Source organism: Protopterus annectens, chromosome 8.part0, assembly GCF_019279795.1.
Source record: "Protopterus annectens isolate FY-2018-M chromosome 8.part0, PAN1.0, whole genome shotgun sequence".
NCBI lineage: Eukaryota > Metazoa > Chordata > Ceratodontiformes > Protopteridae > Protopterus > Protopterus annectens.
Genome location: NC_056741.1, coordinates 75,626,566 through 75,651,732, shown reverse-complemented (window position 1 = coordinate 75,651,732; position 25,167 = coordinate 75,626,566). Strand labels below are relative to the sequence as shown.

Genomic DNA, 25,167 nt, shown 5'->3' with positions numbered 1-25,167 from the left:
GTCCCAAATCTTCCTCACCAGATTGTCTTCAGCATTTCTGCACGTGCCCAAACCACCACAATTTGTTTTCTTTGATATTTTCTGCACCTGGAGCTACTTTGGCTTCTGCTTTTATGTCCTCATTTCTTCATCTGTCCTAAAATGTCCATCCTACCACCTTTCTCAGGCACTTCATCTCCATCACCTCTAGCCTCCTCATCTGCTCTGCCTTTACTGCCCAGGTTTCTGTACCATAGAGTAGTGTTTTGTACACCTTACTTTTCAGTTTCTTTGCCACTTCTCTGTCATACACGACACCCAACACTCTATAACAGTTTGTTAAACTCCTCTGAATCTAGCTTTGACCTCTTCATTCAGACTTCCCTTCTTTTCAACCACCCCACCCAGATACTTGAAGTTATTAACCTGCTCCACTATATTCTATTCTATCTCAACTCTCAGTTTCTTCTGATTTTCCAAATTTTGCTGTCATTACCACTGTCTTATCTGTACTTAGTTTCATCTTATGTGCCATCAGTTTTGCATTCCGTTCCCCTATCCTTTGCTGAAGTTTTGCTCAGAGTCTGCCTGTAATGCCACATTGTCTGTATACTGCAACTTTGTTGATCTGTCCCCTCCAGCCTGTTTGCTAATGTAGTCCAATACCAGTATGAAGAGCAGTGGGCTCAGAGCTGAACCCTGATCCCACTCCCACCGGGAACCCCTCTGTGACACCAAACACTGTTTGTACCTGAGTCATTGGTTCCTTGTACATAGCCTGCACTAATTCTACCAATGTTTCTGGGACTTCAAACCATCACAGTACTGCCCAAATCAGCTTTTTTGGGACCTTATCATATGTGTTCTTCAAGTCTAGGAATTCCCAGTTGGACTCTCTCCCCATCTCTAGTTTCTTCACAACTATCTTTATCACTGCAAACATTGGGACAGTTGTACTGCATCCTGATCTGAATCCAAACTGCTCATCTCCCATCTTACATTCTACTACTCTGTGTATATACTTAGCAATCACCCTCTCCAGAACTTTCATGCAATGTGACAGGAGTTTGATACCTCTGTACTGCCCACAGTTGTGGATGTCCCCCTTTGTTCATGCACACTGGCACTAGTATGCTTATTCTCCAGTCATATGGGATACACCTTTCTCTCAACACTGGTGTGAGTACACTCAAGACCCATTTCTCCTCTGTCTCAAAAAGCATCTTTATCATATCTGCTGTGACCTCATCTGAGCCTGCTGCTTTCCCTGACTTCATCTTCCTTAGTGCTGCTCTTACTTCTTCTAGGGTGGCTCCTCTTCTTCTCTCATCGTAGGCTGTGTCTGTGGCAGTACAGCTTCTGCTGTTTTTTTTTTCATTCAGAAGCTGTTGGAAATACTCCTTCCATCTGCCTTTGATGTCCTGTGAACTGGTGAGAAGGGTGTTGGCATCCCTTATGAATGGTGTCTGACTATCTTCTTTATCTTTCTGTCTTTGCCTTGCAACCTAATATAGTTGCTTTGTAGCACCTACCGAGTCACTTTTCAGAAGCTGGTACAGTGCCTCCGATGCCCTGTTCTTTGCTATTGCAACTCCTTTCTTAGTTTCTTTGTTAGCCAACCAGTATTCCTTCCTAGTCTGGTTTGTCTTTTCTATTTTCCCCTTTTCCTTGTACTTCTTTCTTTTGATGACTTCCTGGACTTCTGCATTCCACCACCAGCTTTTCTTATGTACCTTATGTCCATACCTGGTCTGGTCACATATCTGTTCTGTAGTCCTCACACATGACTGGTGTCAGAACCATGGCCCTAAGCTCAATGCCAAAAAAATGTGTCTTCATCTCCTTTGGGAAAAACCCGGTTCCCTTGAACTACCACATTGATGGTAGTCCACTGAACACAGAAGGCATTATAAGACATCTGGGAACATAGCTTGACAACAACCTCTCTTTTGACCACCACATTGCCACTGTGCTCAGAAAATACTTCTATGTGACACATCTCATTACTAAGGGTTTTGCATCCAGGAAGAAAGAGGTCATTATCTCCCTCTACTCTTCCCTCATTAGGCCAATCATCAAGTACAATGCCCCATTTGACATTTACCTTACTAGACACCTGCAACAACTGGAGAGGCCACAAAAGTACCTTACAAAGAGGATCCTAGGCCTTAAACACTTGACCTATGTGGACAGACTCAAAAACCTCCAACTATTCTCTGTCTCATATCGCCTACTTACAGGCGATCTCTGCTTGACTTACAAAGCCATGCCTGACCCAGCTCTGTTAGAAATGCTACATCTCAAGAACAGAGACCTCAACCTCATTACCACAATGAACAGAACATGCTGGGGGGACAGGTTCATAACCCAGAGACTGCCCATGCTATGGAATAGACTTCCCATACATGTCAAGCAGAACACCTCACTGGCCCTCTTCAAGAGAAATCTTGATGAGTGGATGGGAAATAGAAAATTCACCATGGGGATCACTCCTGTGGCTCTACTTGACAGAGGCACTGGGAACTAAGGTTGGGTGGCATGATGCCAGGGTAATCCTATGGGCTAGGCTTGTAAAGGCTCCAGGGCCATTAGCCTAGTACACACCTATGAACCTATGAACCTATGAACCTATGAACCTATGAACTTATGTTGCTTTGAGGTGCTGCCATTCTTCTTCAATTCCACCTATTTCCTCCTCTTCTTGGGGTGCTAGAGCCCCGAGTAATCCCTTGAACTGTTGTGCTTTCTCTCTAGTCAAATTCCAGGTCTTCAGCCTGGTATCTGTTGAAACTTAGCACCTTCTCTGACCACTGCTTACAGCTTATTGTGGCAACCAGTGGTTTATGCTGTGGGTGAATTGTTTCATTGGGGATGACTTTGCAATCACTGATTCTACCCCAGTGCCATTTCCTTACTAAGAGGAAGTCTACCTGAGTTGCATGTTGGCCACTCTTGTATGTGATCTTGTGACTGTCTCTTAGTGAACCATGTTTTGGCTACTATCAAGCCATTTGCCAAGCCTCTCCTTTGTTATTCCTGTTGTCCAACCCATGTGGACTAAGGCAGTCCTCTTATCCTGTTCTGTCTGTCCTGATATGTGTGTTTAAGTAACCCATTATCAACACCATTTCATGTTGTTCTGCTTTATCTGGTAGGTTCTGCAACCTCTGTATGAATGCATTCTTTTCCTCACTATAGCAACCCTGCTGTGGGGCATATGCTGAGATTATGAATACTGCTCTGTCATTACACTGGAATCTGATTGCCATGAGTCTGTAACTAATTCCGAGGACATGCCTTACTATTTTCTGAAGCCTCTCTCTCAACACAATTCAGACACCATTTCTAGCCTGTACTCCTCCTGAGTTGTAGACTGTGGATCCCAAGCCAAGTGACTCTGCTGCACTACCCTTCTGTCTTGTTTCTTGGATACATAAGATGTCCTGCCTACTCTGTACCATCATGTCATCCACTTCCAAGCACCACCTGTCAGTGAACCTACAGTGAGTGTAGCAATTCTTAGCTCATGTTTGGCAGGTTGATTGGTTTACATTCAGCTTTCATTCAACAAAGTTATCCCAGGGAACCCAGGCTTGGCAACTGGATACGGACTGCCTAGTAGCTTATTGACCCAGAGCTCCTGGGCTTTTATGGTGGGCACATGCTGACCAATAGGGGCACATGCACCCCTCCCACCAATAGCATGTGTCCCTGGCATAGGTCAAAGTAGGCCAGGTCCTCAACCCACTTATCACTAGTAACTACCCATGCCCATTTGGTGACATTAGTCACCATGACCGAATCACCTAGAGCTATATTTTATGCCACTGAGTGGCTAGCCTGCACTAACTCTACCAATGTTTCTGGGACTTTAAACCATTGCAGGACTGCCCAAATCAGTTTTCCTGGTACTTTGACAATTCCTTTCTTCAGGTCTAGGAATGGTTAGCTGGACGTTTTCCTCAGCTCTAGTTTCTTCTCATCTGTTTGCATCACTGCAAACATCAGGTTACTTGTGCTGCGTTCTGATCCGATTCCAAACTACCGATCTTCCATCTCTTTCTACCACTCTCTGTATTCATTTATCAATACCGTTTGCAGCACTGTCATGCTGTGAGGAGTTTAATACCTCTATATTGCCCACGGTTGTGTATTTTGTATTTTCAAATTTCATATTTATTATGTACGCTTTACTTTTGATATTTATTATGATTTACTCTTGTTTACCTTCTGGTCATGTCATGGTTGAAATGGATTACTTGAAACAATTCTCTAACCCCTTTAAATAAACTTATACTTTATGCTTCTTATTAGTGAATGTAAAATAAAGAATATTTGTGTGAACAAGGGGATGGTGTGCATGACCAGTTACAAGCGTAAGCAGAGGTCAGTGTTACAGGCAGTCAGGATTTGATTACAGGTCTGACTTGTGTAAACTGATTTGAAACGGTTTTATTTTATTTCACACCATTGGAAGTGGTGCCTGTTTTCCTCTAAAGTTGTCTTCTTCTTGATGTTGTCAAAATGAAGATCCCATTTTAAATTAAAAACTGTACTTTTCTGTTTAAGTAAATGTGGAGCTAAAATGTCTGCGTCTGTCTTTTAAACTCTGCCTTGCATTTCTAACGCAAGCAAAGCGATAGTGAGGTTGGGAAACAGAGGCTGTATTTGAGTAGAACTGGTACAGATTAAAAAAAAAACATGTACTAGAGTCTATAAGATCCACAAAAATGCCCCATAGAAGGACTTTCTAACTGGAGAGGCCACAAAAAGTACCTCACAAAGAGGATCCTAGGCCTTAAACACACTCCTATATGGACAGACTCAAAAAAACTCCAACTATTCTCTGTCTCATATCGCCTACTTAGAGGTGATCTCTGCTTGACTCACAAAGCATGTCTCAGCCAGTTCTGTTAGAAATGCTACATCTAAAGAAACCCCAATCCCTCCACACCACATGCTCCAGAGACCTCAACCTCATTACCACAATTAACAAAACATGCTGGAGGGACAGGTTCATAACCCAGAGACTGCCCATGTTATGGAACAGACTTCCCATACATGTCAAGCAGAGCACCTCGCTGACCCTCTTCTAGAGAAATCTTGATGAGTGGATGGGAAACAGAAAATTCACCCTGGAGATAACACCAGTGGCTCTACTCGACAGAGGCACTGGGAACTAAGGTCAGGTGACACTATGCCAAGGTAATCCTATGGCTAGGCTTGTAAAGGCCCCAGGGCCATTATCCTAGTACACACCTATGAACCTTTGAAAAGACACCTAAATGTGGAATAACTGGCCTTCTGAGGAGCTGTACCTGGAAATAACAATGTATGGAGTAATTATGTAAACCAGTCAGTGCAACAAAGTCCATGACTGAGAAACCACCCAGCAACTGAGTACCCCCTGCCCATATCTACATAAAGTTACAAGAGAATAGTGTAGTTTAAGTTGGTCTTTTTTTAATGACAGTCAGTCTTGCTGCTACTCTGATGATCATACTTCTTGACTGCTGTAAGTTAGGCATACCTCTATGACTACAGCCCTCAGATTTAGCTTTGCTTCTCCTAGATTTATGATGTTCTTCATAAAGACAGACCTGTTTATGGAAAGCACAATTTACCCTGAAAAACACTGCTTAATCTCAGCCTCCATCCAGGTTTTGTACTAAGTGAATATTGAACAGCTACAGTCATTCCCCTGCATAAGGGAGGACCTTCAACAGACCCAGGCAATTACAGACTCATAAGTCTGACCAGCATCACATAAAAAGCGATGGAAATACTTATCGTAGAACTAGTTAATTAGGACATGGGGAATCTCCAAATACTGGACCCATCTAAGTTTGAATTCATCAAGGCAGATCATGCTTACTCAACTTTTGGACTTTTTTGGAAAGGTCACCAAAGCAATGGACGAAGGTAAAATGGTACATATCACATATCTCAACCTGGCCAAAGCTTTTGACACAATTCCCCACTTAGGCATTATAGAAAAACTAAGTTAACTACGAACAAACTCCTATGTCACCCCCTGGATTGCTAGCTGGCTCACAGATAGGATGCAGGAAACCAAAATAGGGGAAGTTCATTCCACAAAGATACAAGTCACCAGTGGGGTCTCCCAGACTTCTGTGCTGAGACCTCTCCTGTTTGGCATCTACTTTTCTGAAGTAAAAGATCAGGTACAAACCCCTATGTCATCCCATGGATAGCCAACTGGCTCATAGACAAGTTAGAACTGGGGAGTCCACCTCTACAAAGAGGCCAGTCACAAGTGGAATTCCTCAGGGATCAGTCCTTGGACCCCTCCTTTTTGGCATTTACTTCTCAGAAGTCAAGGCCAATATCAGGGGTCTCTGGCTGACTTAATTTGTAGATGATTGCAAATTAGGAGCTGTCATTGAATCCCACACTGACACAAATGTTCTCCAGGAGGGGCTGACACAGGCAAACAACTGATGTCAGAGCCGTGGACTAAAACAAAATGCCAAGAAATGCATAATAGTATCCTTTAAAAAGTCATCTATCCGGGATAACTATCATATTGACAACACACTCCTTAGAGATGAGCCAGTAGTCAGACATAGGGACACACATAGATAGTAAATCTAGACTTTGACCATCATGTGTCAACAGTGGTGAGGAAATCATGCTATGTTGCACAACTTAAAAACCAAGGTATGGCAACTATGTCCAAGGAAGTCATTGTTCCACTGTATTCGGCATTCATCAGACCTATCGAGTACAATGCCCCCTTTGGTATGTACCTAACCAGGCAAATCCAACAATTGGAATGTCCACACAGGTTCCTCAGTAAAAGAATAAAGGACATAAGTAAAATGCCCTATGCAGACCACCTGAAGGTCCTATCCCTGTATTCTGTCTCCTACAGGTTTTTGAGGGGAGATCTATGCCTTGCATACAGGGCATTGTCAGACCCCACTCTGATGGACCTCCTGCATATCCACAAAACAAACAGCAGCAGAATTACCTGTTCTAAAGACTTAAACCTTGCCTGTGAAATAAATAGGACCTGCTGGAGAAACAGGTATGCATCCCAGAGACTACTTCTTCTCTGGAACAGGCTCACCATCCATGTGAAGCAGAGTTCCTCCCTAACCAATTCAAGTGCAACTTGGACAATTGGATGGGGAACTGGAAATTCATCCCTGGTTTGGCACCTATGTCTCTAATGGACACAAGCAACCTGTAAATAGTTCATCTTCCAGGCTTCTTCTTGTATTAGAACTTGTCAGAGATTTGGGATACATGGCTAGGCTTAAAAAGACCCTTGTGGTAAATAGCCTAGTAAACACCTATGAACCTAAAAACAAAGGGTTCTGTCTGTCTAAGTTTGCAGATGACTGCAAGCTATGAGCAGTCATTGAATCTCCAAATGACTTAGTCATCCTGCAGGAAGGTTTGTGCCAAACAAATAATTGGTGCCAAAATCATGGACTGAAACTAAATATAAAAAAATGCATTATTGTATCCTGTGGGAAGTCATCTACCCCAGGAAAGTACCATATTGACAATACATACCTAATATTTGATGCAGTTATTCAGGATTTGAGAACTTTATGTGGACAGTGACCGATCTTTTGGCCAAAATGTGTCCATTGTTGTAAAAAAATCTTTCTATATTTCACATCTTGTCTATATCTAGAGGTGTCATTGTCCCTATTTACTCAGCTTTCATTAGGCCAGTTATTGAGTATAATGCCCCCTTTGGCATGTATCTGTCCAGACATGTACAACACCTGGATGTCTTACTAAAAGAATACAAAGCCTAAACATGTTCTATATGGCCCAACTCAAAACCTTGTCACTATACTCAGTATCCTACAGACTGCTAAGAGGTGACCTGTGTCTAGCAAAAAAGGTATCCTCTGACCCATTACTGATGGCTTTACTGCACATCAGCAAGTCAAATGGCATCAGAAATACTTGGCCTAAGGATCTAAGCCTCTTCTGCAACATCAACAGAACAGTTTGGAAGGACAGGTATATATATCACAGAGGATACCACTGCTCTAGAACAGACTCCCCATCCACATCCCAGAGGATACCACTGCTCTAGAACAGATTCCCCATCCACATAAAGTAAACTTCATCCTTGTCTATATTCAAGTACAATTTGGGTCAATGGATGGGAAACAGAAAATTTACCCCAAGACTGCCCTCCTCTACTAGTAATGGACAGAGGCAGCTCCTAAATGCTTTATCCCATGCATGGATCCCTTCAAATTATCTATGGTATGATCCCCGTTATTCTCATTAGGGGGGTATATAATTATTGACCATGGGATGGGTAAGGTGGGAGAGGTTAATTAGAGCTCAAAAATGGAAACTGACTGGGCTTAAATGGCCTGCAAGGGCAACTAGCCTAGTATTTACCCATGAACCAAGGGCAACTAGCCTAGTATTTACCCATGAACCAAGGGCAACTAGCCTAGTATTTACCCATGAACCAAGGGCAACTAACCTAGTATTTACCCATAAACCAAGGGCAACTAGCCTAGTATTTACCCATGAACCAAGGGCAGCTAGCCTAGTATTTACCCATGAACCAAGGGCAACTAGCCTAGTATTCACCCATGAATCAAGGGCAACTAGCCTAGTATTTACCCATGAACCAAGGGCAACTAGCCTAGTATTTACCCATGAACCTATGAACGCATGGAATATAGGTTCATAGGTAGGTACTAGGCTATCGGCCCGAGGGCCAAAGCAAGCCGAGCCAACAGTGTATTGGCTTTCACCACCCATGTAGTGTTAAATTCCTGCCGCTCTATCGAGCACAGCCCCAGACATAATCCCAGGGGTGAATTTTCTATCATCCATCCACTTATCAAGGTTTTTCTTGAATTGTGCTAATGATGAGCTCTGCTTGATATAGATGGGAATTTTGTTCCAGAGCATGGGAAGTCTCTGGGACAAGAATCTATCCTTCCAGCATGTCCTATTTATTGTTGTGGTGAGGTTTAGGTCCCTAGAGCATGTAGCTCAGGGAGATTGGGATTTCTTCAAGTGGAGCATGTACATCAATTCCGGGTTTGACATAGCTTTGTATGTCAGAGGTCTCTTCGAGTAAGCGATATGTGACTGAGTAGAGTTGGAGTTGGCACAGGGCAACTGTCTGACGCCTGCAATCCTCTTGGTGAGGTACTTTTGGGGCCTCTCCAGTTGTTGTAGGTGTCTTGTGTGGTACATTCCAATTGGGGCATTGTATTCAATGAGGGGTATGATAAGTGACGAGTAGAGGGGGACAACGACTTCCTTATTTCTAGATGTGAACCCTTTTGTGATTAAGTGGGCCATGTAGAAAGATTTTCTGACCATTGTAGCAATGTGGTTATCAAAGGAGAGGTTATTATCTACTTGGGTCCCAAGGTCTCTTATCACACTTTCTGTGTTAAGTGAACTTCCCCCTATTTGATAATTTATGGGTACCGAGTTTTTAACAAAGGGGATAACAATGCACTTTTTGTCATTAAGCTTGAGGCCATGATGTTGACACCAGGTGTCCGGCTCGGTGAGGCCCTTTTGCAGGATGTCCACCTCGGCAGGGGAATCAATAATGGCACCCAGCTTGCAATCATCCCTCGGTGTTCGCTTGCACTTCAGAGAAGTATATACCAAACAGGAGAGGTCCCAAGACTGAACCCTGGGGCACTCCACTTGTCACTGATTTGGAGTCAGATCTGGAGTCTGCAACTCTCACTGTGTGGGTTCTGTCCATGAGCCAGTTGGCCACCCATCTCAAGATGTAAGGGTTTATGTTAAGGTTGATGAGTTTATCTATGATTCCTGAATGGTGAGGCTGTGATTGAACATGGCGATTAGGTGGGGGGTTAGTTCATTTTGGAGTTCATGTAAGACTCAGCCTGGGATTTTGTCCAGTCCCATGGATGCTGTGTTTCTGGCTTTAGAGAGTGCCATTTTTACCTGCATGTTTGTGATTGATGGGGCTCTACAACCATCTGGTATAGCTATAGGCCCTTTGAGGGGTGAGGGGGGAGTAAAGTTTGCACTGAACCTTTCTGCCAAAATGTTGGCAATATCAGTTGGATCTGTATATTTTGCACCATTCTGTTGTAGCTCGGTGCAGATCTAGGTGTTGTCATGGAGATTCTTGACATAGCTAAAGAATGCCTTATGGGTGTCTTTGGAATCCCTGGCAGTTTTTCTTTCAAAATTTGCTTTGGTGGATTTTATGAGAGATCTTAGTTTCTTACTGAGGCATGTCAGTGAGTTCCTCTATACCTGGGTTTTTATTCTCTTTTGCAACAGTTTCTTCCTTCTGTTGTAGAGTTTGTTAATGGCAGGGGACCACCAGATCGGCTTCCTTTTTTTGGAGGATAGCATCTTGGTTTTGTTGGGGATAGCACAATCTATGCACTCATGCAGGTGCTTGTAGAGTGCATTTGTGTAGGATTCAGCAGTCGTGACTGTATTGACTGTGTTATCCATCTGCAGCGGCATCGCGAAGTTAGCCACCTCAGTTTTGAGTAGCGTGAAGTTCGCTTTGGAGAGATTTTTTACAATGGTTTCCTTGTGTGGGGGTTGGGTCGGGATGTGGATATCTAGGGTGATTAGTTTATGGTTTGATCGAACAAGCGAGGGGTTGATCTCGGGCATTGAGCACCAGTCACCCATGTTGGTAATGACCAGGTCCAGAATATTGTTGCCCCTGGTGGGGGTGTTGACAAGTTGATACAGGGCATTAGAGTTTATACATTCCAGGAAACATTGAGCAAGGGGATTAGTACAAGAGTAGTTTTCCCAGTTTATGTTAGGGTAGTTGAAATCACCCATTATTATGGTAATTGGTTGGACCCTCATTTTTTCCAATGTCTCCTGGAATGAGTAGTGAGGGTCCTGGGTCATGGTGGAGGATCTATAACAAGCTACAATTTGGGATGCATTTTTGCCCAGGGTTAGTTGCACTTGGATGATTTTAGAAGCATTGTGTTTTGCAACTAGCCTGGAGGTATGGATGTCCTTGATAAATACAGACACACCTCCACCCTTTGTGTTTCAGTCTGGGTTTTGTGGCCAAAATGTGTGGTATGAATTATAGCCTGGAAGTGCTGGGGTGCTCTCAGGAGCCTTGAACCAGGTCTCAGTCACTGCACAGATCTTGATGTTCTCCATTTCGAGGAGTGCCTCGAGTAAGTGCATTTTGAGGTTTAGACTCCTAGCATTGAGCAGCATTGCCCTCAGTTTTTTGTCATCTGTAGTTGTTAGATTTTATGAATATAAGTCTGAAATTAATTATGTTGTAAATATGCTGAAAGAAAAGGCTTGCTTAAATGCAGAAACAGAGTTTAGTAATATGTGATCAGCAGTCATACTAAATGACCATGGCTTGGAAAAGGAATCTGCTGAATGGACATTTTTCCCTTACAGACTTAAAAACAGGATGTATGCAAGAGCAAAAATACAAAATCTGCTTTTAAAGAATGGACATTTTTCCCTTACAGACTTAAAAACAGGATGTATGCAAGAGCAAAAATGCAAAATCTGCTTTTAAAGAACACTGACATGTTTTTCTGCAAATAAAAGATGGACACAATATGTTTCCTAAAATAACAGGATGGACACAATATGTTTCCTAAAACAACAGGATATGTTTATGACACTGTGACAATGTGTTTTCTCAAAAATGTGTTTTTCTGCATGGAAAACAGGATATGCTTATCAGCATTGGCACAAGAACAGATGTTTTTATACACAGATCCAAATAGAATACGGAACAATGTGTTTCCTCAAAAATATGTTTTTTTGCATGAACAACAGAACACTGTTACAGGATATTCACACTGTCAGAAAAGCTGGGCTCTTACAAGACATTGTTAAACAAGGAAGCTTAGTATTGTTTCTACAGGATAAGCAATTCTCCAAAATAGAATATCAAGGACTAAAGCTGTATATAAAGAGCTGTATAAATCCAGTTATGTTAGAGGTATGGTAGGGACTCATTTGTCCTAAGGTAAATGTTATATCTCTCACATCATCTGTACTATATGAGAAGTAAAGTTGGAACAGTACTTTTAAGCTGCAATGTGGTTCCGTTTGGTTTATTATAAAAAGTTATTGGTTACTGCTCTCTAAAGTTGATGCTGCAAAGTATATTCTCTCATCAGTGTATATTCTGCAAGTTTCTGTTTACAACAGACTGTGAATGCAAATATAACCAGACTTTGAATTTTAGCAGAATCCAGCCAGCAAGACTGAGTGTCTTAAGAACACTTCAAATCCATCACACCAAGCAGTAAGCAGCTCCATTTTATTTTTTCAGTAGTTCTTACAGTGGTGGGTTTGTTTTTTTAGCCTTACCTAAAAAAGGCACTATTGGGGTGGCAAGAGCCTTGGCCAATATCCTGAATCCCAGGGATGACAGGTGCAGGCCATCTCTGGTGAAGCATCATGGCCTGTCAAGCATGTCATCCCAGGCAGACCGATACTGGATCCTCTTTGAATGACACCAGAAGCTTAGCCAATTGTTGAAGTTGATCATCTTATCCTTGTACTGTGGTATCATTCTTGGTGAAGGCAGGATGCTACTCAGGGCTAGGGTCATACCTGCCTGGGCCACAAGACTGGAGAGCTCTTCCATGTCTCTTCTCATATAGTCCAGGGAGGTACGTCTCAAGTCATTTACACTAACATGGACAATGACAGAGTCAGACAGAGAGGACTGGGTAAGATAACCCGGTGATGAACATGAGCATGACCAGAACTGGGTAAGGTATTGTCCTGGAGATGAACATGAGCATGACCAGGACTGGGTAAAGTATTGTACTGATGATGAACATGACCATGATCAGGACTGGGTAAGGTATTGTCCTGGTGAGGAACATTAACATGACCAGGACTGGGTAAGGTAATCAGGTGATGAACATGCACATGACCAGGACTGGGTAAGGTATTGTCCTGGTGATGAACATGAGCATGACTAGGACTAGGTAAAGACTGGGTAAGGTATTGTCCTGGAGATGAACATGAGCATGACCAGGACTGGGTAAGGTAACCCGTGGTGAACATGAGCATGACCAGGACTAGGTAAGTTATTGTTCTGGTGATGAACATGAGCATGACCAGGACTGGGTAAGGTAACCTGGTGATGAATATGAGCATGACCAGGACTGGGTAAGGTAACCCGGTGATGAACATGAGCATGACCAGGACTGGGTAAGGTATTGTCCTGGAGATGAACATGAGCATGACCAGGACTGGGTAAGGTAACCGGTGGTGAACATGAGCATGACCAGGACTAGGTAAGGTATTGTTCTGGTGATGAACATGAGCATGACCAGGACTGGGTAAGGTAACCTGGTGATGAATATGAGCATGACCAGGACTGGGTAAGGTAACCCGGTGATGAACATGAGCATGACCAGGACTGGGTAAGGTAACCTGGTGATGAACATGAGCATGACCAGGACTGGGTAAGGTAACCAGCGGTGAACATGAGCATGACCAGGACTAGGTAAGGTAACTCGGTGATGAATATGAGCATGCCCAGGACTGGGTAAGGTAACTCGGTGATGAAAATGAGCATGACCAGGACTGGGTAAGGTAACCCGGTGATGAACATGAGCATGACCAGGACTGGGTAAGGTAACCAGGTGATGAACATGAGCATGACCAGGACTGCATAAGGTAAACTGGTGATGAACATGAGCATAACCAGGACTGGGTAAGGTAGCCCGGTGATGAACATAAGCATGACCAGGACTAGGTAAGGCAACACAGTGATGAACATGAGCATGACCAGGACTAGGTAAGGTAACCCGGTGATGAACATGAGCATGACCAGGACTGGGTAAGGTGTTGTCCTGGTGATGAACATGCACATGACCAGGACTGGGTAAGGTATTGTCCTGGTGAGGAACATGAGCATGACCAGGACTGGGTAAGGTAACCTGGTGATGAACATGAGCATGACCAGGACTAGGTAAGGTAACCCGATGATGAACATGTGCATGACCAGGACTGGGTAAGATAACCTGGTAATGAACATGAGCATGACCAGGACTGGGTAAGGTAATCAGGTGATGTACATGCACATGACCAGGACTGGGTAAGGTATTGTCCTGGTGATGAACATGTGCATGACCATGACTGGGTAAGCTAACCTGGTGATGAACATGAGCATGACCAGGACTGGGTAAGGTAATCAGGTGATGAACATGCACATGACCAGGACTGGGTAAGGTAACCAGGTGATGAACATGAGCATGACCAGGACTGGGTAAGGTAACCAGGTGATGAACATGAGCATGACCAGGACTGGGTAAGGTATTGTACTGGTGATGAACATGAACATGACCGGGATTGGGTAAGGTAACCTGGTGATGAACATGAGCATGACCAGGACTGGGTAAGTTAACCCAGTGATGAACATGAGCATGACCAGGACTGGGTAAGGTAACCTGGTGATGAACATGCGCAATGACCAGGACTGGGTAAGGTAGCCCGGTGATGAACATGAGCATGACCAGGACTGGATAAGGTAACCTGGTGATGAACATGCGCAATGACGAGGACTAGGTAAGGTAGCCCAGTGATGAACATGAGCATGACCAGGACTGGGTAAGGTAACCCGGTGATGAACATGCGCATGACCAAGACTGGGTAAGTTAACCCGGTGATGAACATGCGCATGACCAGGACTGGGTAAGGTAACCTGGTGATGAACATGAGCATGACCAGGACTGAGTAAGGTAACTCGGTGATGAACATGCACAATGACCAGGACTGGGTAAGGTAGCCCGGTGATGAACATGAGCATGACCAGGACTGGGTAAGGTAACCCGGTGATGAACATGTGCATGACCAAGACTGGGTAAGTTAACCCAGTGATGAACATGCGCATGATCAAGACTGGGTAAGCTAACCTGGTGAAGAACATGAGCATTACCAGGACTGGGTAAGGTAACCAGGTGATGAACATGAGCATGACCAGGACTGGGTAAGGTAACCCGGTGAAGAACATTCGCATGACTTGGACTGCGTAACGTAACCCAGTGATGAACATGAGCACGACCAGGACTGGGTATGGCAACCAGTGATGAACATGAGCATGACCCGGATTGAGTACAGTATTTTTTAGCTGGATTTTATAGCTTGGAAGTTTGTTCATCATTTTTATTTGTGTAGAGATGGTGCTCTAGAGTTTGGAGATGTAACAGGTGTATAAGTGCCCCCTGCCCCCTCCCCTAATGAATTATTTGCTTTACTAGTGCTTATTAGAAATTTATCACCAGAATGCAGATCCTTTGTGGTGTGTAGGGCAATAGTATATATTTTTTAATGAAGGGCATTTTTCAGGTAATGTATCAGTTTGTATGCTATAACTAGCTGAGAGTATGTTATGTAGTTGTTAAGCTCTAGCCAGTTTAGCTGCCTTAAGGCACTGCAGTGGTGAGCTCGGTATGCAGAGTTAGTAGTAAATTTAGCTACTTTGTTACAACAGGAGGCTAGTTTGGATTTTAGTGTAGAGCTTAGGTTTGTAAGGATAGGTGAGGTGTATAAGAGGGTTGGATGCAAATAGGATGAGACTAGGGTTTTTCTTGTTGGTTCTTGCTGGGTCTATAAGGCATTGTTTTGCCTTGTAAAGATTGACAAGTTTGTGATTGGTCTTGAAGAATATGTTGATCAGATTTAAGATTTAGTCTATTACAATGTCCAGTAATTTAGTATGTGGTACCCCAGTGTTGGTATTATTTTCAGATGTAACCAAGAAATATTGTTTTGGACTGAGATACTGTTTTGGAGTGAAGGGCATTAGTTTTGTTGTTACATATTTGGTGTTTTGTCCTATTCCTTAGCTTCCTGAAAGCTTGAAATGTATTTTGTGTTCTATTTCTGAGTCACTCTTTCCAGGGTTTGTCATGCTGTAGCATTAATTTCTTAGTTTCTTTTGTTAGCCATGGTGCAGGTTTGGATTTGACCCTTTTGCTACGTACTGGGGCAAGGTTATCAAGAAGTTTTAGGAATATCGCATTGAAGTGTGAGACAGCAGAGTCTAAGGGCAGAGATTTTAGTATTTTCCCATTATATTCTGTTAAAGATTTTATAAAAGTATCTTTATCAATGTATTTTGAGTTACAAACTTCATTGAAAATTATATGTTTATCTTCGCTATAGTAACTTCTGAGAATGTAAGTATGTAGATGGTTACTTTGGCTGTATGGAAGCCTAACAGGTACCCTAATTTTTTTGGTTCTGTTAGTGAGAACCCATTCTAGTGTTGATTGCCAATCGGTGCTTTTGTAGACTCTAGTAAGGGATACAATTAACTGTGCAAAACCGTATCGGTTTATGGACTCAGATGGTGTGCTGCTATTGATAATCTACCAGTCTATATTTAGGCTCCTAGTATTATTGTTTCACGTTGTATATAGTGGGATATATCTAGTAAAGGATATTTTCACAGTGTTAATGTTTTTTACCTGGGGGATGTATACAGCTGCTAAACAAAGTGTTTTCTTATTATCAGTTTTGAGGTGTGATATATATATATATATATATATATATATATATATATATATATATATATATAAGTCATTCTGCATTATTAAACTGTGGTATCTCCTGAGCATACCTCTCAACCTGTTAGTGCAAGAAATCTGGACAAAGCCCGACAAAATGGGGGGACAAAGGCCCACACATAGGGACACATTTTAAATATTGCTCTTATAAACTTAGAAAGTTGCTAGAGTAACAGATTTTGCTTTAGCATACATTTTCTGAAGCATTTGAAGTCTGAAACTAAAATATCTGCCATTATTTATTGGCTTCAATCATCAGATCAGCCCAGTGATTTGCCAGAAAACCACAAATTTTATAAGGAACAGTCCAAACATATAAGCCAAAAATCTGGACATTCTGTGAAAATCTGGACAATTGAGAGGTATGATGATTATGTTTAATGAATTCTTGTAGATTAAGGCAATTTTGCCTGCCTATTTATTAGTCTTCTCAAGCCTAATTACATGAAACCAGGTGGGTAATTTCATTGTTATTTATGTTCTTTTTCAGGCTATGACTATGTCTGCCGAGGAATATCTGCCAATAAAGAATGTATGCCTTAAATTTAAAAATGTCATAAATATCATTGCACGACACTGTTTAATACAACCTGACTATGCCAACAGTCATGCACATAATCCACAACTGTGTGCTGTGTGGTTTTGTACAAGACTCACAAGTGTAGCGAGCTGCCTGACCTGCATATACTGTTACCAAGTGTCAGGTTTAGGAATTGTGATAATGGCATGAGCAAATACAGAATATAGCTTGCAAGAGTCTTATGTGACTGCAGACTGTGTTTATGAATCTATGGTGAGAGCACAGGGGCCTGCTCTATTAAAGTCTATGAAGATATGTTTTATGTCTTCTATTACATATACTTTCCCAGTGATACAGCAGTTAACCCTGCATTCCCGTGGGTTTCCTCTGGGAGTTCCGTTTTCCTCCCACATTCTAAAGACATACATCTGGAGCATTTCTCCCAGGCCTCCACTGAAAATGAGCTCTGTCCCAGTTGGACTTTCCTGATAAACAAATGTTAAACAAATAAATTAACATTTCCAATCATCTGTCATCACCCTGTTAGATGATCAATGCTCTTAAATTAAATATAAAATTAAACAAACTACATATAATTAGGAACTAGTTACCACATGCTGTGTAGTAGGTCCAGAAGGGGATCTCACCACTAACCATGACAAGTCTTGTATTTAGAAAAGATTCCAGTGATTATGTGAGCAGCCATCTTTATTGAAGACATTTGTTTTCAGTGGGACAATGCAGTGCAGAATTCAGAAGCCAAGTGAGCCAGGCTGGATAATAACAGAAGCAAGAAAGGGTCACTATGTGTTAAGGTTTGACACATTGTATTGTATGACAGAAGTATTTCTGCATCACCTTTTTTTGTTGGTGTGTGTACACATGTGCATGCGTGTGTGTGTGTGTGTGTGTGTGTGTGTGTGTGTGTGTGTGTGTGTGTGTGTGTGTGTGTGTGTGTGTGTGTGTGTGTGTGTGTGTGTGTGTGTGAGGGATTTTATGGGTGTTTCCCTTAAATAAGCTATATGTCTAATTTTACAATACAATGTGCAGCTGTTCCAATGGTAGCACCTTTCCAAGTCATCATTTATTGGGGAGACTGCATCACTGTACTTTTAGGAACCAAGAGGGACCATCATGTCTTTCAGCTCTTCAGTCACAGAGCTTTTTTCTTTCACAAGACATAAAATGGCATATAATGTTTTGTACAAAAAACATGTGCAATTTAGATGTAGCAGAAGAACATATACATAATACAAAAGTAACCTTGGCTGTAATAAGTGAACAGTTGTTGTAAGCATACATATTCATGCCTGATTGTTGTCCTCTGACCTATATGTTACTCTCTTTAATAAGTAACTGACAAGTACTTTAAAGTGAACTCAACGTCAGGAGTTTGGAAGAGGGAGTAACCCAGGCTGTGGTAACATGTCAGCCATCGGTAGCAAACATCATCATCTCTGGAACAGTAAACAATTTACAACAGTCACCACAAGTACAGGCATTATGAAACATCTCTTCAAATGTCCTCAGTTTGTTGTTCCTGTAATTGTATCTGTTAACTACGGCCTCCTTCAATTCCCCAAAGTACTAAAGTACTTAAGTTCTTATTTCATTATGATATAACTGTGTGTGTGTGTGTGTGTGTGTGTGTGTGTGTGTGTGTGTGTGTGTGTGCGTGTGTGTGTGTGATGGATATATTTAACTAGTTGTGTGGTTTATACATTTATCCCAGATTCTCTGAAATGTGGCTTACATTCTCTCTTGAGTTATTTAAGTATGGTAAGGCAATTGCCGGCTATATTAGTGTCATAGCAAATAATATGAAAGAACATCCATTTATTTCTGATGCTTACTTAGTCAAATTCATGGTCACAGGGAGAGCTAGATTCTCTCCTGAAATTCACCTGGTACAAGACAGTGAAACAGACTCTGAACTGGATAGCAGTCCATAAGACAACTCACGAGTACTGGAACACAACTACCAGCAAGGTAGGAAGTAGTGGGAGAAGAGATTGCTGACACCTAAGCCACAGACGCAAATCCGTATTCAGTTCTGTGACTTTTCTTTGTAATTATGGCAACTGTCAGGCAGTTGTATTAAATAGCTGTGACCTTGTGTGCATGGTCACTGGCTGAACTACAGTTGTAGGGTTGCAGTGTTTGGCTGAAAAGAGTTATATTCCTTTGACAGCTTTAATTTTCAAGGAATGTTATTTTCCACCAGACATTGTAACATGCTAATAGAACTCTGAACAAGGCTATATCCTTCCCTTTTAACAGTTTGTATAATATGCAGTACATTTGCTGGATTTGCATCACCTGTCTTGTTGTGGGAGGAGTAATGCTTTAGCTTTCATTTTTTCTGCTGTAAAACTCACTGGTACTGCTTTGGCAAGCAGTGAATTACCGTTAGTGGCAAACATCACTTCAGCATGTGACACTAAACTGACTGCAAAACACTTTCATTTCGTCTTTTGCTGCACGAGTGTGGTATTAATTTTATTCCATGCTTTGCTTCCATTTTAGGATAAAAAGATCAATCACAAGTGAGACATGAGTGACAGATCTAAACTTTTGGAGACAGGCATTTTTCAAGGTTTGTAACTAAATATGCCTCTTCCTGTTTTTTAATGTTTGTTGGTCATGCTTATCTTAAAGTAGAACTGAAGAATAAAGGAACAGTTAGGAGTTGTACCCATGAATGTAAAATGTCCTTGAATGCATGTGATATCCTTGTGTCTGAATAACTGATTTAATTGTTAATCACATTTTTCATTGCTTTATCTGTGTCATGTCTTTATTCGTGACACTAATAATGCCATATGACTAATTAACAAGTTTTGAATTAAAATTCATATCAAGTAATAGCACATACAGGTTACTTTGACAGAAAGAGCTTGCAAGATCTAATGAGAAAATGGGTGAGGACATTTTTAAGTTTTTCTTAAACGAGAACCGAATCCAAAAACTGAACAAATGTATCTTTTTCAGCCAGTCTTGAACTTTTCTGCATTGCTAATGCCTCTGTATCAAAGCAAACGGTTAACTGTTATTTTCTAATTTGTGGTAGTCCGGAATGATCTGAAGGAGTCTGCCATGGCTGGCATTATTTTGTTTTACAGCCAACGCCTTCACCTTCCTGATCTCACGTTAGAGGGACAGAAAGTAAGATGAGGGGATCATTTACTGTAGTTTTCTCTCTCATTGGTTGACAACATTGCTGCAACTGCTTACTTTTGACTGTCGGCATCAATCCACATTTTTAATTACTTTGTTTCCTTTGATTTCCATTAGTGGCCGTCTCTGTTACAACATTTTAAGGAATATTTGAATGACAGGCTTGAAAATGTAGCTGAGTTAATTATTCTTTTCAAAGTAACAACTGTAGTTCAGTGGTCAAGTGTGAGAAATTCTGACTCCTGTGATTCTATAGGTGTTACTTGAGCTGAGATGGTTTGTGTTTCATTCGCAGTTTTAAATATTATAGCTTGAATTACGGCCTTTGATGTTAGTCTTCCTTCTCCAACACCAGAAGAAACATGCACTTCTACAGTGTAGAAAAAAATGCAAAATGAAATAGCGACAGAAAGTAGCAAGAGTTAGATGAATATATTTTCTTTCTTTCTTTGTGGCACTGAGTTTTATTAAAGGGAAAGACATTTACATCTGAAAACTAAGCTTGAAAGCCCTGACTTTGCTCAGACTCCAGGTTACAGTGTTTATCTGTGGCATGATGCTGGCAGTCTGTAGCTGATAAGGCACATTGAAGTGTTGTTGTTTAAGAGGCACTGTTTTATTAATGACTCTATAGTTGGGAAAAGTGATGTGACCTAATTATCTTTCTGTAAGTGAAGTGCTTAGTGTTGGATTACAGGGAAGGAAAAACACTTTTTGGAAACAAAAACTAGACTTTGGGTGGAGTTCTCCTTTAACATGCGCAGGCAAGCTGAGCAAAGGGAGTTCCAGCTGAAATAACAGAAAGTTCAGAATGTAGTACGAAATGGTAAAAATAGATCACACTCCAAACTTTGAAAGAATTGGTAATATATTGCTAAAACATGCTGTATAGAAACACTGTTCAATATGCCTGAAGTCAATGTATTAAAGTACTAAAAAAAATGATTCTACTAATGCAAAATCAGAGAAGTCTCCAAATGTGTTTTATTTGCAACTTTGTTTTTTTTTTCCTCTTACATGTTTTTTTTTTTTTTTTGATATTGGGCATTTTCTTTCCTTTCATACCTTGCCATATGACTCCCCCATGTGCCTACTTGAAGGCAGTTTCGCCAGAAATGGTTCTGTGCCAACAGCCCATCTGTGTCATTTCTGAGAACACCTATTGCATCATCACTTAAAACTTGTTTGCTGATCCTTCTGAGTTCCTACCCCCCCCCGAACTTTTTAATATTGCTGATTATTCTAGAACATGCTTTTCTGTCATAATGTTCATTCCTTGTACATTTCAAAACATATCTTTTGCATTCTCCTGTTGTACTATTTATTTATTAACGTTCTATAGCTTCATCTGGCTGCTTTGCAGACATTTGATGCAGTTCTTGTTTGATTTTGTTTATACATGGAAGGGAGTTTGCAGATGGCTGAATGTATATTTGGGAAGACGAAATGTGAGCACGTATATATGCTGAGGGAGTCTGAGTCTGAAATGGATTTGGTTAATTTCAGGAATAGAGGAGGTTATGTCTGGTGTAGCTGAGGGCATTGTAGAGTAAAACTAAAATGGATTATAAAGCTCTGAACAGTAGTTTGGATGCAATGAGATATTTTACTAGACAATGCAACAGAGCAGCGTTAAATTAAAGAATATGTGCTCGGCTGTTTCCTTTGTAAACGTTGCATTTACTCATATGATACTTGGATTTCGTATGCGTTACTGCGCTGTCCATCTGCCATGATCACAGAGTGCCTTCGTATTTGCCAGGAAACACGTTTTTCTCTCACGCCCTTGACCTTTGACTTTTACTTCGCCCCTTGCTGTATACGACTCCACTGTCCTCTTCAATTGCTTTGCACTTTGTGCAAAGTGCTAACGACTTTCAAATCATGGAGGCGCTCTTTATATTTCATTCTGTATATATTCTAAGGGTGTGAACCATGTAAATATTTCTTTCTGCTGTGTTCTGTCTTGTGCCATTGCACATATCAGTGCTGGAAAAAGCAGAGTGTGACTGATATATCTTATATTCAATATTTATGCTTCTACATATTGTCAACAATTTGAAAAATACATTAATGACTGCAGTGTTTGACAGTTTGTGTGTAGCATAGCATAGCAGTGATGTCTGAAATCAGTCTGTCAAAAGTCAGTATATTAACCCAGCCATCAAGTCATAAATAAATAAAGAATGAAATATGATAAACAGCCTCTTTGTGACTCATTCCCTGTCTACCTTCCAAGCTTCTGCTCTTATTACTAATACACAACTCCATCTGCCCACCAACACCATCGATCCCAGTGTAATTCCAGGTTTTACTAAGACTGGTGAGGGTTTGCTTCATTTGACCGAAGGTTAATGCAATGCCCACAATGTATTACTGGTGAGCTTAATGCCGCCCTATAGACTACCAAAGCATATTAAACTAATATACAGTTCAATTTAAATGCATTTCCCCTACATCCAAGTTGGTGCAATCTTAGGGCTACTATATACAGTGATGGAGCAGGTAGGCTCACATTTTCAGAGGGGGCATATCCCAAATGGGGAAGCAGATGGTATGGACTAGCTATTCAGCATCTTCAACTTTGGTTTCAGTCAGATCATGTAGAATCTGTGTTATTTCTGAAAGTTCAGTTTAAAGTTTTTGCCAATCTTGAACAATTAAATGTACACCATACAGACGAGATTACAGAATCATTAACACAACGTGCGTGTTCTATACTGTACAAGTCGCTGTTTGACAAACCAGTACATTGTAATCAGCTAGAAGAGTATTTTTACACTTTTACACAACAAGGTATTATAACTTTATAATTCACCCTTAATTATTTTGCACACTATTTTCCACATTTTTCTAGACCACCGTCATCACTCCTGACCTTTTATGTTTTCTACATCATCTTTTTGTTAAAATATATACAAACACCTCTTCGATCATATGTCTTATTTTACTATTACTGAAACTACACTTATTACAAAGTTAGTAGTCCCCATAGTTTATTCCACACACTCATTTATTTATTGTTGTATTTGTCTTTGTTTAATGGGAAAGTTTGACTGGGTAATAGCCATTTTCATCAGAGGTCCATGGAGAAAAGTTCCATTTGCTTGCATAGCATTATACTAAGTTCCATTTGAACACAGATTAGTTACATTTCTATTTATATTTATATACAAACAGCACTTACATTGTTACATTCTAAGATTTTACAGAGGTGGAACTTACTAAAGGGAAAGCCCACATGCAGCATTGCTGGATTGTACAGGCAGCAGTTATATATAGAAGTGGTTTTGTCATTTCAGTAAGAGGTTGAGAATATTATGTTTAAGGAGAGCATTTGGAGAGTATTGTACAGTGAAAACGCTTTAACCCTAAGATGGGCATGTACAGGACTAAGATTAGTTAAGATGTTGTAGGTGTTCTTGGTTTCCTTCTTGTTGCTTGATAGCCACATTCTTCAATAACAGCAACTGAACAAAATGTGCCTTCAGAGAATAACATTGCAGTGGTCAATGTTCAAGGTGCACTGATTTTAAATAAACGATGTAAACTGTGATATGCAGGGAGAACCCCTCCCCACATTGCAGTCGTCTGGGTTCAAGGAGCAGTGATTTTAAATAAGCTATATGAACTCTGATATGCAGGGAGCACCACCACCCCCCTGCATACACACACACACACACACACACACACACACACACACACATTGCAGTAGTCAGGGTTCAAGGTGCAGTGATCTTAAATAAACTATATGAACTCTGATATGCAGGGAGCACCACCACACCCCGCATACACACACACACATTGCAGTAGTCAGGGTTCAAGGTGCAGTGATCTTAAATAAACTATATGAACTCTGATATGCAGGGAGCACCACCCCCCCCCCCCCTGCATACACACACACACACACACACACACACACATTGCAGTAGTCAGGGTTCAAGGTGCTCTGATTTTAAATAAACTATGTAAACTGTGATATGCAGGGAGAACCCCTCCCCACATTGCAGTCGTCAGGGTTCAAGGAGCAGTGATTTTAAATAAGCTATAAGAACTGTGATATGCAGGGAGCACCACCACCCCCCTGCATACACACACACACACACACACACATTGCAGTAGTCAGGGTTCAAGGTGCAGTGATCTTAAATGAACTATATGAACTCTGATATGCAGGGAGTAACCCCCCCCCCCCCCCCACACACACACACACACACACTGCAGTGGTCAGGGTTGAAGGAGCAGTGGCTTTAAAGTCAACAATAAGAGCTCTAATATGCAGGGGACAATCGCCGGCAAGCTAAGTAGGTCAGTCCCTTTCTTTTCTTTTGGCAAGATTTTCAGTTAAATGGTTTTCACTCAATTGACACAGATCTAATAATTAGAAAAAAAATTTCTTAGACTTTTCATTTCCATTTTCTGTCTGCTGTTTCCAAAAGGTGCAGTATATAATTACACTTAGGTGATATATGCCTTAAAATCTTAGTTATAACCTTATATTCTTTATGTTTAATATTCCATCTCATTTTCTTGTTCATGGGTTTGCTTCTGTTTTATCCCTATTGCCTTCTGATGAAATAGCTACATTATTTTCCTCATATATGGTGTGTTCTTTTTCTCGTTCATTACTTTTTTGTACTTTGGTAGTGTTTATCTCTTCAACATTTATCATACTTTATTTTCTATTACATAAACCCTTTAAATACTTCCCCATCCATGTTGCTTTATCCTTTCTCAGCTTTCTAGTTCTAGTCATTCTATTGAACTGCAACCATAGTTATTTATTGTCTCTGTACTCATCTCCAGATTAAAAATTGAATACATAAAGTAAAGATGAAGTGAAATAACTCATAGGTTCATAGGTAGGTGTTAGGCTATTTGCCCAAAGGCATTTATAAGCCTAGCCGGAAAGTGTTGGCTTTTGCC

The 25,167-nt window shown here is 41.1% G+C and overlaps 1 protein-coding gene across 1 annotated transcript in view; it reads left to right on the top strand.

Annotated features, from left to right (window-relative positions):
• Positions 1-19,451: 19,451 nt before the first annotated feature.
• Positions 19,452-25,167, top strand: part of LOC122808657 (lactosylceramide 4-alpha-galactosyltransferase-like) — a 145,377-nt gene continuing 139,661 nt past the window's right edge. Inside the window, exon 1 of the mRNA XM_044079630.1 lies at positions 19,452-19,660. Coding sequence (XP_043935565.1) covers positions 19,618-19,660 — 43 coding nt within the window. The 5' untranslated portion in view covers positions 19,452-19,617. The remainder of the gene's footprint in view (positions 19,661-25,167) is intronic.